Below are 15,086 nucleotides of genomic sequence, written 5' to 3' on the forward strand. Positions count from 1 at the left end.
TAACCTCACGTATACAGGGAGGGTATTTTGGCTAAGAATCAAAGACCTCCCACATTCCCAGGAGAAGATTTCTTTGTTTCCTTGACGATATTTAGCAAATTTACGTTTTCTACTGTATGAGCATATGCTGCTAGAGGAGGCAATGTTACCAGCCCTATATTTCAGGAGACGATGGAACACTGTTTCACAGGAATGAAAAATATTTGCTCAATGTTTCCTGAATTGCACAGCTGTCAGTGAGATTCCTCAGGTGGAACTTCATGGATTACTTTTTCTTAAAAGACTGCAATATAATTGTTTTATTAAACCCAGATAGTTCAAATTTCACTTAAGGATGATTGCTTTTGCAGTTTTTTTTCCATTTTCTTGACATTTTGTATTGAACATCTGGCATGTGAAGTGTCAAGAGTTTTAATTTTGCTGTTGTATATGCTATATGAAACTCATTTCTCTTTAACGCTCCATAATTCATCTCTCAAAACGAGTAAGCCTTTTGCACTCAGTCTAAAGTAAACAGATCAAAATTTGTTGATCTACTTTGTTGTGCATTTGCAAAGATGAAACATCAGAAATACATGATTTTACTGTAATGTATACCTGTTTAAATATACTTGAGTATTCTTAGCATCACTCTTCCAGCTGCACATAGAGTGACACTTTTCTTCCTGTTAGTGACTGAGTATTTAAAAGTTACTAATGCTTCACATCCTTGATCCAAGATTGCTGGGTAAGAAGCCTTTCACATTGCTGATAGGGCGCACATCATTCTGATGCCTCCGCCGCTCAATAAATAAGGCTAATCGCGAGGTATCCAGTGGTGTTGTAGAGTAACAGTCATTTTGAGGATGCAACCATGGATTTTGTAAACAAGTGGCGGCTGTGGGTCTCCAGCGAAAGTCTCCCTGAAGCAGAGCCCTTATGAAATCTCTGGCAACGTAGCTGACACCCTGGAAATATTCATCAGGAAAACTGAAATCCCTTCGACAAATGTTCATGCAGGTCTCCTCCAGGCTCTCATCCAAGAAGGGAGATACTCCACTTAACATCACATATGTCAGGACTCCAAGACTCCAGATGTCTGTACTTAATGAAACTGGTGTTCCCTGAATTATTTCAGGAGCTGCAAATTCAGGATTTCCTAACAACTGATGTACGTAATAATAAGTTGTGATTTGAACAGCATCGCCCAGATCTATGAGCTTGACACGTGGCACAGGTGTGTGAAGGTCAATCAGCAGATTTTCGGGCTGAGAGAATGGAAAATAATTGTTAATAGTGCCACGTACATTGTTTACTTAGGCCTTAACATATACAAATTATTGTGTTCAAGCCTGTTCAATTCAGTGCTGTTGTGGAGCATTAAATCCTATAATTTACAACTCATCCACGACCTATTATTCTCAGTGCAGATGTAACTTTTTTATTTAAGGCCTTCCTATGGGAAAGCATGTTTGTGTACAAGCTGTGTACAAGGGGAAAACCATTTCCTTGACTCTAAGCACTCAGCTTGCTTGGGGGTTTTCTATAACTAATGTCCTGAAAAATGTCACTTACAGCCAGGAAGAATTTCATCCTAAAATTTCATATCACTACACTAAGGTGATAGGTGACAAAGCAGGCAGGAGCATGAGGAACTAGTAAAACTGACTGAATGAGGCACTGGGTTGGACGAGGGCAACAGAGATTAGAGAGAAGAAATGGGTACTGGAATGTGAGGGAGCTGATGATTTAGTAAGAGGATGGTTGAGAGATTGGGGCTGGGTGTGGGTGGCATTAAGTGCCTTTGAACATGGAAAGGGGGCTAGGCAAAGAAGGATGGAATATACCTTTGCAAGAAGTTGTAACAGGGAAGATTGATATTGGAATAGGGGTTAGCATTATGAATGGGGATAATGTAGGGTAAATAAAGGTAGGAGAATAGAATTTGTTTCCAGTGTTGTTTAATAGGAAACAGTAGTTTCAAACGTATGATTCTTAATGTAAAAGAAGAGGAGGAGAGAAAAGGGGTTTTTGAAATAAGAGATAGTAGATTTCACTGCAATATGATATTCATAAAGGAATGGAATTTCTGGGGCGAAAGGAAAGACAGACAGCAACTGGACAACCGTCCAGCTACCCCATTATAGTTAACTATATTACCAAGCATGTTGAGGCTTTCCTTTCCAAATCTTTCTGTAGTCTCTGCCCATCTTACTTCAACAAGTTTCCACAGCTTGTTACATGATTTTGAGAGGTAAAATTGCAAGTGGATTATGAAAAATGTATAATCTGATTCAATCTTTCTATAATCATTCATTGTTTCAGCTTTAATATGTCGCACCAAAGGGATATTGATCAGTATAGAACTGGGTACTAGCACAAATTTGGTGTCTTTATCTAAGAAAGGATGTGCTGACATTGGAGAGGGTTCAAAAATGATTCTGGGATTGAAAGGCTTGTCATATGAAGAGTATTTGATGCCTCTGGGCCTCTACACACTGGAATTCAGAAGAATGAGGGGGGACTTCATTGAAAACTGTCAAATGTTGAAAGAGTGAATGTGGAGAGGATGTTTCCGATGGTGGGGGGAGTCTAAGACCAGAGGACACAGCCTCAGAATAGAGGAGTGACCTTATAGAATGGAGATGATGAGGAATTTCTTTAGCATGAGAGTGGTGAACCTGTGGAATTCATTGCCACGGGCGGCTGTGAAGGCCAAGTCACTGGGTATTTTTAAGGCAGAGGTTGATAGATTCTTGATTAGTCAGGGCATGAAGAGATATGGGGACAAAGCAGGAGATTGGGGCTGAGCGGGAAAGTGAATCAGCCATGATGAAATCGTGGAGCAGACTCAATGGGTCAAATGACTTAATTCTGCTCTTATAACTTACCATCTATTATGGTCTGAAAAATCAAGAAAGGGAACATTAACAATAAAGATGAAAATTATAAGTAAAGATGCTAAACATATGAAACAATAAGCAGCTTAGATTTTGAAATGATATTTACTGTTTATGCTAATATGCAGTTGTTTTGATAACTCAGAATACCACCTGAAGGTTTCCAGTGACTGAAGGAGGCACTCATCACCTTATCTGAGCAATTAGAGATGGCAGTAAATAATAACCTTGCCACTGATATCTACATACCAAAAATGAATTAAAATGCATTTCTCACACAAAATAGAACATCTGAGGTTTAAATACATATTCAATAAATTTTTAGCAAACGGAGACTTGTGATGGATGAATGATATATTGATTTATGTTTTTCCAATTTAGGTAAAGTCCTACCTTTAAATCCAAATGAGCAACTCTGCAGTTATGCAGATACTGAAGGGCTTCTAACGTGTCCCGAATGTAAAAGGCAACTTTTTCTTCCAAATGTTCTTCTTGATTCACCAAAAATTCAAGCAAGCGACCATTATCCAGGCTTTGAGAATAAGAAGAGATGTACACAGAATGTCATGTTCATTTAAAAATAAGCTTTTAAATTGTGAGAAGGATATTGGAAAGTTAATAGAGTTTGTGATAAAAATTAATTATATTTTATCTTAATGATGTGCTATGAATATGTTGTACACATAATTCCTGAATATACCTGGCTGTTAAATATGCCACTACAATACTGGTATGTGGAAAACAATGAATTCAGTGTGATGTGTAATTATATCTCTACTTGGGTGACTTTTCAAGGACAGTCAAAAGGAGGGGTAGCAGTTTCTCACCAAATGAACAGGCTAACATTAAAATATATTTTTAAGAAGTTTTGGAAAATTCCTGTTAGGCTGCCTGTAAGGAGATGAATCTCAAGTTGGATATAGTATGTATACTTTGATAATATATGTACTTTGAAGAAAAAAATCATTTAATGATATTTACATTTGGATGCGGTTCAAACTGTGCCCGTTATTTTATTGTGGAAGGTTTCTAAAAGATACTTACAATTTTGCTTTCTTTAAAATTTGACAGGAGTGTGAGAATTCTATATATGGGAGTAAGATCTGTGAGTTTGAAAACAGTACTAGGAGGCCCAAGAGCAATATCCCAAGTACAAAATAGGCTGGCGAGTCTTGGTTTTCATAAAATATTGTCTTAAATTTCTAATCACAAATTATGCTATTTAACTACAAGTATGTGATAGATTGCAGTATGTTGAGTTTATGGACATTTCCAATCCAACAAAGCTGAAGGGGATGTCTCCATGTTGAATATCTCCTGCCCAAAGTCATCAGAAATGAAAGCACTTTGACACACAACGGCAGGAGAGGAACTTCTGACAATTTTATCCAAAATAAAACTCAACTCAGCATAAAGCATTGTCTCAGGAAAGGGAGGATATAATTGTTAGTGATCCAGATAGTAAATATTTATGAGAGGCTGAGGAAATCCTGCATGGAAGAATGTACTTGCTAGCTGTGGAACTAGGAAATAGACTGCAGCCACAATGCAAGCCAAGGCAATTTATTCTGAAAACTATGCAAGGTTGATGAGGGACTTGGAAAGGGAGGGAGCAAATCTGTTGCCATTGCCCATGTGGGAACAATTACATAGTTAGGAACAGGGAGGAGACCCTGCTGAAAGTAGACAAGAGTTCTAAATTATAAAGCATCATTTCAAAGATATGATGCTGATTGACTGCAGATCCAACATACAAATTAGATGGAAGAAAACAGATTAGGTAAATCTACACATGGTTAAAGAGCAGGCATGGAAAAGAAGGGCTTTTATGTTGTACCCTGTCTGGGCAGTAAGGAACTGTATCAATAGGCTGGGGTCAACCTGAATTGAGATGGGATCTGTATTTCAGCAGAAAGGTTAAACAGGGAAAGGTAGTGAAGACTTTGTACCAGTAAGAGGTGGGTTGGGATGTAGACACATGTGGCCAAAATTAAACAAAACAAGGAAAGGGAACTAACAAAGAGGGCAATTGGAAACAATCATGCTTTGTGAGAAACAAGATACAGTCAGGATTACTCTGATTGTAAGCAGATAAAGCATAGCAAGAAATTAAACATAATTAGAAAAGATTGATAGTTAAACAAAGGGGAGGTGGAGTCAGTATTTATTAATAATAATATTATCGCAGTAGAAGGAAGGGATGAAATAATAAAGTAAAACATCAATTGAGATAATTATAATAAAAGATCAATCAGACACCAATCAGCATAATCTACCAACACATATTAATGGAAGACAGATGGAGGAAGAAACTTCAGTATCCTATTTTCCAGTGAGAATAACCAAGGCTGTCCAATCTCTCCTTAAAACTACAGCTCTCCTTCATAGGCAATATTCTGGCCTTCTCTCTATAGCTATTTTCCCTGTAGTATGGTAATCAGAACTGTACAACTACAACATGACATCCCAACTCTTATACTCAATGCCACATCTAGTAGAAAAAAAAAACGCCAAATGCCTTTTTTGCTACCCTATTCAGATGTGAACTGCTTTCTGGGAACTATGTACTTGCACCCAAAGGTCTCTGTACATCAACATTCCTAAGGTCCTAAAGGGACTTATTCATTATTTAGCAACCTTCTTGCTTCAAATATACTTACAAAAAGATTTTAGCATTTTCTCTAATCCTTCTTGCTAAAGTAACTTCATAGCCTCTCAGCTCTCCTAATTCCTTTCTTACATATTCTCCTATATCCCCTTTAAATCTCAAGTATCAATATTCTATACATGGCAAACATTTTCTTTTCCCTGAACAGACTTCCAACATCCTTTATGAAGCAGGATTCCCTAAATTTACTATCTTTTCCTCTAACCCTTACAGGACTTTAGTGCCGAATACTTATTTGGAGTTGTGGCACAGTGAAGGTCTAGTCCTCTCTGCCTCAGTATGAACAAAATCTGTACTGTGATTCATGGAACATCTTGATTACTGGAAGCAGGTGTTTGAGGAGATGCCCTGATAATGAAGTTCCCTGTGGTTGACAATAGGGGGACCTCTCTGCAGTCAACAATCGTACTTATCTCTCTTCCTGAAGATGGTCATGTTTATGGCATCACTGAGGACACCTGCCATATCCTCTTCTTCCCAGATGAGGATAATGAGATTACAGATTTTTCTCAAAAACTCTTCCCTGCTGAATTTTTTTTTTTTTTTAGCATAGATGATCTGTGCTGCCAAGGCCTTGTTCTTTACAAAATGGAGAAAAGCCTTCTTGACTTCCTGTCAGTCAGTAACAACGTGAATGCTGGCCTCCGTAAGGTTGTTGTGGGATAACTATGTAATCCAACCAAATAAACTATTCTCTTTTTCTCCAAGTGGTAGTATTTGGTAACAACTCTTCAGGCAACATGACCTTTCAGCACTACTGCTGGGGTGATGCTGCCGTAAGTATATTTACATCTTGATCGAACAGTTGTAACTCTGCACAAGTAATGTTTTTGAGTCACAAAATATTTAAATATAATCTAAAATGCTCGAATTATTTAGGAGTAGGGAGCATTTCCAGGCTGTACTGGATTTTCTAATTCTACCTACGTGGTGGAAGTTAAAATACCCTTCATCCCCAATGAAGACGGCAGAGTTTGTCATTGAAACATCAGTTATAATCGGTACCTGTACCCGGCTGGAAGCCCAAGAAGTTTATTCACCCTTCTATTAGCTGTAGTGCCTTTGGGCTATGGAGGAGAAAAAGAAATGAAAAATGGCCAGTGATCCTGTGTCACTTGCCAGACTAGTGGAAATGAATCTGTAGGCTTCACTGTTATCTCTGGTGGTCCAATTGCAAGCCAACACTCATTGCCCAGGCTTAAATATGAATAATGAGAGCTTGCACAGTACCACAGGTAACATGGCTCCCATGAATCATTTCCCTATAAAGCAGGGGTTCCCAACCTTTTTTATGCCATAGACCTTTACAATTGACTGAGAGGTCTATGAACCCCAGGTTAGGAACCCCTGCTATAAGGGATATACAAGGAGGGAGAAAGGTAATGGGGATATTGAAGCAGAAAAGTTGTTTTGACTTGGAGAAGAACTATTATACATGAGAAACTAGGCTGAATATGTAATGATGTAAATTAGTTCAATAGCGTTGATGCAAATAATATTTTGCCTACCAAATGATGGCTTAGATACAACAAGAGATACTTACAGTTCAAGAACTAAGATATAGCCAGTAGGAAATTCATATGTGTCGCAAATTGCAGGAAATTGTGGGTGTTGCAAGTTCAGTAAGATAGCTGCCTCATGAGCCACTTGCTCTTTCTTCTTCATTTTCTTGCTGATGAATTTCACAGCCACTTCCCTTTTTGTCGATTTTTGGATACATTTCTTCACAACGGAAAAGCGACCCCTCCAAAACAGAACAGAATTCAAATCACTATGGTATAGTATTAGCTACTCATGTTAAATCTCAAATCTTTTAGTTTTGATTTGAGTAATTATTGGCATTCAGACCATGAATAGTAACTATAACTAGTAGTGGTTCGTGAATATATGCTGACACTGCTTTTGCACTTACAGTGGATTCCGGTTAATTGGGACACATCGGGACCAGTACATTTTTGCCCAATTAAGCTGTTGCCCCAATTAACAAAATTTTCATGGAAATAGTTTAAAAGGTATTAAAAACAAACTTAGTAACAAACATATGAAATACAGAACAAATTAGAACACTACCAACAGCACTACAGTACCATAAAACTTTGTATTAGTTTTTAATAGTTATCAACAGAGGAATTCATCCAATGTACACAATGAACAAAATCAACACAGACACCTAGTGCAGATAATGGACTGCCTTCATACAATGCTTTCGAGGATTGCATTCTCCACAATTTTCATTTTCATTGTAGCATTCAAGATGATTGTCAATACCTTCAAATTCTTCATAGGTCCTAACTTGTTGAAGTAGTGAAATTGTTTCATTTTCACTCCTAGCCATTTCTGGCATCTCTAAGTCTGAATGCTTGAAACACGCAGTGAGCAAAACAGCTCTAAATTGTCTTACTGCTTATTTCTCATCAACTACCAGTGACAAAAATCACCACTTTCTGAACGCAGACACACGCAAATGATGCTACTTAAAAACTAAGCATGTTTTAGCGTCTAATGGCCACACAAGTGCGATTGACCCTAGTTAGAACCTGTTTGGCAACAGTCTTCTGCCCCAGTTAAGCAACATGGTATCCCAAATATACGAAGGGAATCCCATCATATTTTCTCAATTAGTTTTTGTTCTGTAAGAGGTGTCCCAAAGAAGTGACTGCCCCAATTAACCGATGGCCCAATTAACTGGAATCCACTCTGTTGTGAATATAAGTAGATGTTTCATGCTATGAAGATGGTAGGTTGGAATATACACTGCTTAGTTATATTCAACAACATAAGTATTCATTATTGTGTCAAGCCTAATAATTTACTTAGTAAGTAGTATACCATGCAAATTAAGTAGCATTCTACAAGTTTTGCTTTTGTTTAGGGATTGAATTGGAATTGGTTTATTATTGTCACATGTATCAAAGATGCCTGTCTTGCACACTGTTCATTTGGACCAATTCATTATACAGTGCATTGAGCAAATACAAGGTAAAACAGTAACAGAATGCAGAATAGATTGTACAGAGAAAAGTGCTGTGTAGATAGATAATAAGGCACAAGATCATAATGAATTAGATTGTGAGGTCGAGAATCCATCTGTTCATACTAGGGAACCATACCATAGTCTAATAACAGCAAGGTAGGAGCTGCTTTTGAGGCTGGTGATTTGTGCTTTCAGGGTTTTTGTATCTTCCACCTGATGGGAGAGGGGACAAGAGAGAACACTGGGGATGGGTATGAGCTTTGATTACACCAGCTGTTTTACTGAGGCAATGGGAAGTATAGAGAGTCCATTGAGGGGAGACTGGTTTCCATAGTGTGCTGAGCTGTGTCCACAACTCTCTGTGTCTTTGTTCGGTCACATGCAGAGCAGTTGTTATACCAGGATAGGATGCTTTTAATGGTGCACAGATAAAAATTGGTGAGGGTTGATGAGGACATAACCAAATGTTGCAAATCTAAACTTTCAAAATAGGTAGCACAATTTGTAATGCATTTATCTAATTTTAACCTTTCACAAATTTTAAAACTGAAGGTGAAAAGCAAGTTGTACTAGATAGACTGGGATTTTTTGGAGAGCTGCTTGAACCATTTGCAAATGGGGCAAATACATGGTCTTGTGCTAAAATATCCTATAAGCAGATGTTTGTACATACATGTCAATTGATGTACAGGGGTAAAGACTTCCTACATCAAGCTGCCTCATGCCTTAAGCCTTGATAATTAACCACCCAGACAGTAGTTCATGGAAGTAGTTCCAGTCCAGCAAAGCCCACTTTATTTTTATTTTGATTGAAGTTTAAATATACAGCATGGAACATGTCCTTCTGGCCTACCAAGCTGTGCCACCCAGCAACCCACTGATCTAACCCGAGCCTAGTCCCAGGAACTATTTACAATGGTCAATTAACCTCCTAACCAGTACATCATTGGACTGTGGGAAGAAACCAGAGCACCCGGAGGAAACCCACGTGTACATGGGAGGAACGTACAAACTTTCTTACAGAGGACGCTGGAATTGAACTCCAAACTCCAACACCCCAAGCTGTAATAGTGTCATGCTTAGTGCTACACCACCATGGCACCCACTTACTCAAACACTACTGATTCTGAGGCTCGTCTCAGACTCAGAGTGCAACCCAAGATCTTTAGAAAACAATTACTGTATGTATTTAAAAAGTGATGCATTAAACTGGTAGTGTTGGCGCAAGTATGTACTAATTGCACAATGCATTGCAGTAATGTGCCTAGGTCACTCTGACAGTTACTCTCTAACAGCGACCATGAATGTCAAAGAAAGCTGAAGCATTTTCCACTCCTACAACCTGAGATGCTGAGAGGATGGTCCATCTTGGCTTCCTTCTGAGATGCTCATCATCACAGAAACCAGTTGATATCAAAACAAAAATGGGCAACAGCAGCAGATACAGCAAAGAAAATGGGACTGGAAAATATCTGACGAATCTTTCAATCATGCACGCTTTACATAGAGGAAGTTTTTTTTTGTTGGGAGTCAATTATCCCTGCTTTAGATTATGGCAGCAGGGTGTGTCCAAGACCTAATCATCCATAGTTGTTTCATCAATGACCTTTCTTCCATCAGATGGTTAGAAATGGGGACAGAATGACCCATTCAAACCCATGACTGCTTATAAAAATGAAGTAATGGTGGTATGCGGGAAAGCCTAGACAACATTCAGGGAAGCACTGATATTTAGCATCATCAGCATTTGGCGACAAGACAGTCTAATCACCTAACCTTGACATTCAATGTCTGCCCTAATGAAGCTCTGGCTATTCCATTGTTGGCTCTTAATCATCTCTCCCAACTAGTTCTAACTGTCCAGCTGACACAGAGTGAATAAATGCTCAGGAGGTCAGGCAGCATGCCTATAAGGAGAAAATTGGTAAATGTTTGAGTTCAAAGGCACTGCCTCAGTTCCTTTACTATTGATGATGTCCAATCTGCTCAGTGTTTTCTGTTTTCACTTCAGATTTCCTGCATCTGTAGATTTAAAATATTCAGTTTTGGAGCTAACAAACTTTGTCAAAATGGAAATGCTGCAGTTGGACACCATTCTACGTATGCACCTCACTGGTCACATTGTGATGAGTCTTTGGATTCATGTTGGCAACAAAAGGCACGCAAACTGGTTGCTGCCAACTTCCTAACCATCACAGGCACCATTTTTAAATCAATTACCCCAGTCTTTTTAAATGTTATATGAAACATTCAAAAATTATATAACTTTGATGTTAATAGATGTGTGATTATTCAGTGGGGTGTTCATTACTCGGTTAGGTGTTCATTATTCAGTTGGGTGCATTCACACATACAGTTGCTTTCCATGTACACAAGCAAATTAGTTAAACAGTAAACCCTTGTTTAGAAAGACATGCCACCTCCCTGTAGAAAAACAATGTAGCATGCTTACATAGGAAAATACAAAACTATGAATATGAATCACTAACAACAGTATCACCAAACAAATCAGGAACAAATCCTGAATGAGGGCTTCAAACAGATCAGATACAAAAATAAATGTCCTTTCAAATAAACAAAAACAAGTAGACTTCTGTAGTTAAATTTTCCATAATAGGGAAACTGAATAGACTCATCAGCCTTTTCAACTCATTCCACCATTAAGTTAAATCATTGCTAATCTATATAATTTCTCCACTTACTCAACCAGCATTCTATATTCTTTAATTCTTTTACACAAAAAGAACTATTAATCTTCAGTCTTGCAATTTGGAAGTCTTGAACCAGTTATTGATTTTCACTATTCTTTGCTTGAATCCTGAATATGGCCTAAAACTTATATTCTATCCAGAGGGAATTTTATAATTTTAAACATTTAATCTTTTAAGCAGCTCAATGAAGACAATATAAACTCAAGACAATTAAAGTGGGGGGAATGCAGTGAATCAAGTTTCGAATGAGCCAGTACAACTGTACAAAGAAAATTCAATTAGGTCATGATTGATCTGTACCACATTTCTGTTTATCTCTTAGTTTAATATTTCTGAACACTTTTATTCAAAAATATCTACGTAACTCCATTTCAAATTGACATTTAACTAAGGGCCAACAATTACTTGAAGAACAAGTAAGTTTCTTATCAGCACAAAATTCCTAATGTGATGCAAAACTGCTGCAAGGTGGGCTGCAAAGAAGGTGCTCCGAAAGAACTAAAGAAGTAAGGTCGAGGTATGCCTGACTGTTTTTTGAGATGGCTCCACAAAAATGAATGTTTTTTCAAATAAGAAAGTAAATCTAAATAAATTTCTATAGCTAAGTTATCCATAATAGGAAAACTGATCATGGCTGATTATCTGCCGCATATCTGCTTTCTTCCCTCAACAGTAACAGCCCACCCTTCATTGTTTATGAACCTACAAATCAGAGAAGTCCTAAGAAAATCCTCTATATCTGCATCCTAAATGACTGATACTTTATTTATGCCCCTTACTTTTAAAATGTCTGGTTAAAAGTAAAGCATCTCAGCATCTCAGCTGCCAATTTGGGTTTCAATGTGACCAATTCTCTTTTTTTTCTAAATTCCAGTGTCTTTCAGCAAATCTTTTTCAATCTATTTTCATAGGGCAATCCTTTATCCCAGCAGTTAATCGAACGAATTTATACTGCACTGCTCCAAAGTAAGTATATCATTTGTTCAGAATGAGGACCAAAAGTGCTCTAAGTACGGCTTAAGCAAATCCCGAAATAAACTCAACAAAGTTTGCTTATTTTTGTACTTCAATCCTATTGTTAACTACAAATAAATGAAAACCTACTGAGCTGCTTGCTTTTGCTGTATATTTTAAGCCAACAAGACCTATGAGCAGAATTAGGCATTTAGGCCCACTGAGTCGGATCCACCACTCCATCATGACTGATTTATTAGCCCTCTCAACCCTATTCTCCTTTCTTCTCCCCATAATCATTGATGCCCTGATTAATCAAGAAACGATCGCCCTTTGTCTTAAATATACCTGATGGCTTTGCCTGCACAGCTGTCTGTGGCAATGAATTCCACAGATTCACCACCCTCTGGCTGAAGATATTTTTCCTATAGGAAACATCCTCTCGACATCCACTCTATCTAGGCCTTTCAATTTTTGATAGGTTTCAATTATCTCCTGATCAGTCTTCTAAACTCCAGTGAGTACAGGCCTGGAGCCATCAAACACTCCACATATGTTAATCCTTTCATTCCTGGGATCATTCTTGTGATTCTCCCTTGAACCATCTGCAATGCCAGCATATTTTTTCTTAGACAGGGGCCCAAACCTGCTCATAATACTCTAAATGCAGTCAGACCAATGCCTTATAAAGCCTCAGCATTATATCCTTGCCTTTGTATCCCAGTCCTTTCGAAATGAATGCTAGCATTGCATTTGCCTTCCTTACCATCGACTTGACCTGCAAGTTAACCTTTAGGGGATCCTACACAAGGACTCTCAAGTGCTCTTGTACTTCTGATCTTTGAATTTTCTCCCTATTTAAAAATAGTCCACACGTTTACTCCTTCTACCAAAGTGCATGACAGTACACTTCCCTACATTATATTCCATCTGACACTCCTTTGCCTGTTCTCATAATCTAAGTCTTTCTGCAGCCTCCCTGGTTCCTCAATACTACCTGCCCCTCCACCTATCTTTGTATTAGCCACAAACTTGGTCACAAAGCCATCAGATCGTTCATCTAAATCTTTGAGATATAAAAGTGAAAAGAAGCGGTCCCAACACCACTAGTCACTGGCAGCCAACCAGAAAAGGCTCCCTTTATTCCCACTCTTCTATCCATGCTAGTATCTTTCTTGTAATACCGTGGGCTCTTATCTTGCTACGCAGCCTCATGTGTGGCACCTTGTCAAAGGCCTTCTGAAAATCCAGATAAACAACATCCGCTGACTCTTAGGTCTATCCTGCCTGATGTGGAGTGACATTTGCGAATTTCCAGTCCTCTGGAACATTCCAGAATCTTGAATGTGTTTCTTGACCAATCATTACTAATGCCTCCACAATCTTTACAACAATCTCTTTCAGAACCCTGTGATGTACTCCATCTCATCCAGGTGACCTATCTGCCTTCAGACTTTTCAACTTCCCAAGCCCCTTGTCCTTAGTAATAGCGATGACACTCATCTCTGCTTCTCGACACTCTCACATTTCTGGCATACTGCTAATGTTTTCCACAGTGAAGACTAATGCAGAATAATTATTAAGTTAATCTGCTATTTCTTTGTCCCCCATTACTACCTCTCTAGTGTCATAGAAACATAGAAACATAGAAAATAGGTGCAGGAGTAGGCCATTCAGCCCTTCGAGCCTGCAGCGCCATTTATTATGATCATGGCTGATCATCCAACTCAGAACCCTGCACCAGCCTTCCCTCCATACCCCCTGATCCCCGTAGCCACAAGGGCCATATCTAACTCCCTCTTAAATATAGCCAATGAACTGGCCTCAACTGTTTCCTGCGGCAGAGAATTCCACAGATTCACCACTCTCTGTGTGAAGAAGTTTTTCCTAATCTCGGTCCTAAAAGGCTTCCCCTTTATCCTCAAACTGTGACCCAGCGAGTCATTTTCCAGCAGTCCAATATCCACTCTTGTATCTCTTTTACTTGTTATATCTTTGAAAAAAAATGTTTTGTATCCACTTTTATATTATTGGCTAGCTTACCCTCATATTTAATCTCTTCTATCTTTATAGCTTCTTTACTTGCCTTCTGTTGTTTTTTTTTAAAGTTTCCCAATTCTCTACCTTCCCACTAATTTTTGCTATATTATATGTCCCCTCTTTTGCTTTTATGTTGTCTTTGACTTCCCTTGTCAACCATGGTTGCCTCATCGTCCATTTAAAATATTTCATCTGTGGGATATACCTTTCCTGTACCTTCATAATTGCTCCTAGTTGCCATTGCTGCTCTTCCGTCATCTGTGCTAATCTCCCCTTCCAATCAACTTTGACCAGCTCCTCTCTCATATCTCTCTAATTCCCTTTACTCCACTGAAATACTGAGACATCTGACTTTAGCTTTTTCTTCTTAAACTGTAGGGTGAATTCTATCATATTATGATCATTGACTCCTAAGGGTTCCTTCCCTTAGCTCCCTAATCAAATCTAGCTCATTACACAACACCCAATCCAAAATTGCCGTTTCCCTAGTGGGGAAGCTGCTCTAAAAAAACATTTTGTAGGCATTCTACAAATTCCCACTCTTGTGATCCAGATTTAACCAATCTACCTGCATATTGAACTCCCCCATGTCTATTGCAATATTGTCCTTTTCTACCTCCTGCTGTAATTTTTAGCCTGCATCCTGGCTACTGTTCAGAGGACTGTACAAACTCCCATCAGGGTGTTTTTATCCTTGCAGTATCTTAACTTGACCTACAAAGATTCTGCATTTTCCAATCATGTGTCTCCTCTTTCTAAGGTTTGATTTCACCTCACCCCCTCTGCATACCTGCCTACAATGAGTATCTTTGGATGTTATTCTCCTGGCTATGATCTTCTTTCAGACACGTCTCAATGAT

The 15,086-nt window shown here is 38.5% G+C and overlaps 1 protein-coding gene across 1 annotated transcript in view; it reads right to left on the reverse strand.

Annotated features, from left to right (window-relative positions):
- Positions 1-247: 247 nt before the first annotated feature.
- Positions 248-15,086, reverse strand: part of kalrna (kalirin RhoGEF kinase a) — a 734,185-nt gene continuing 719,346 nt past the window's right edge. Inside the window, exons 59-61 of the mRNA XM_072261937.1 lie at positions 7,091-7,291; positions 3,273-3,411; positions 248-1,247 (exon numbers count right to left, since the gene is read on the reverse strand). Of these exons, the coding sequence (XP_072118038.1) occupies positions 702-1,247; positions 3,273-3,411; positions 7,091-7,291 (886 nt within the window). The 3' untranslated portion in view covers positions 248-701. The remainder of the gene's footprint in view (positions 1,248-3,272; positions 3,412-7,090; positions 7,292-15,086) is intronic.

The sequence above is a fragment of the Mobula birostris genome, chromosome 6 (assembly GCF_030028105.1).
Source record: "Mobula birostris isolate sMobBir1 chromosome 6, sMobBir1.hap1, whole genome shotgun sequence".
NCBI classification, from domain to species: Eukaryota; Metazoa; Chordata; class Chondrichthyes; order Myliobatiformes; family Myliobatidae; genus Mobula; species Mobula birostris.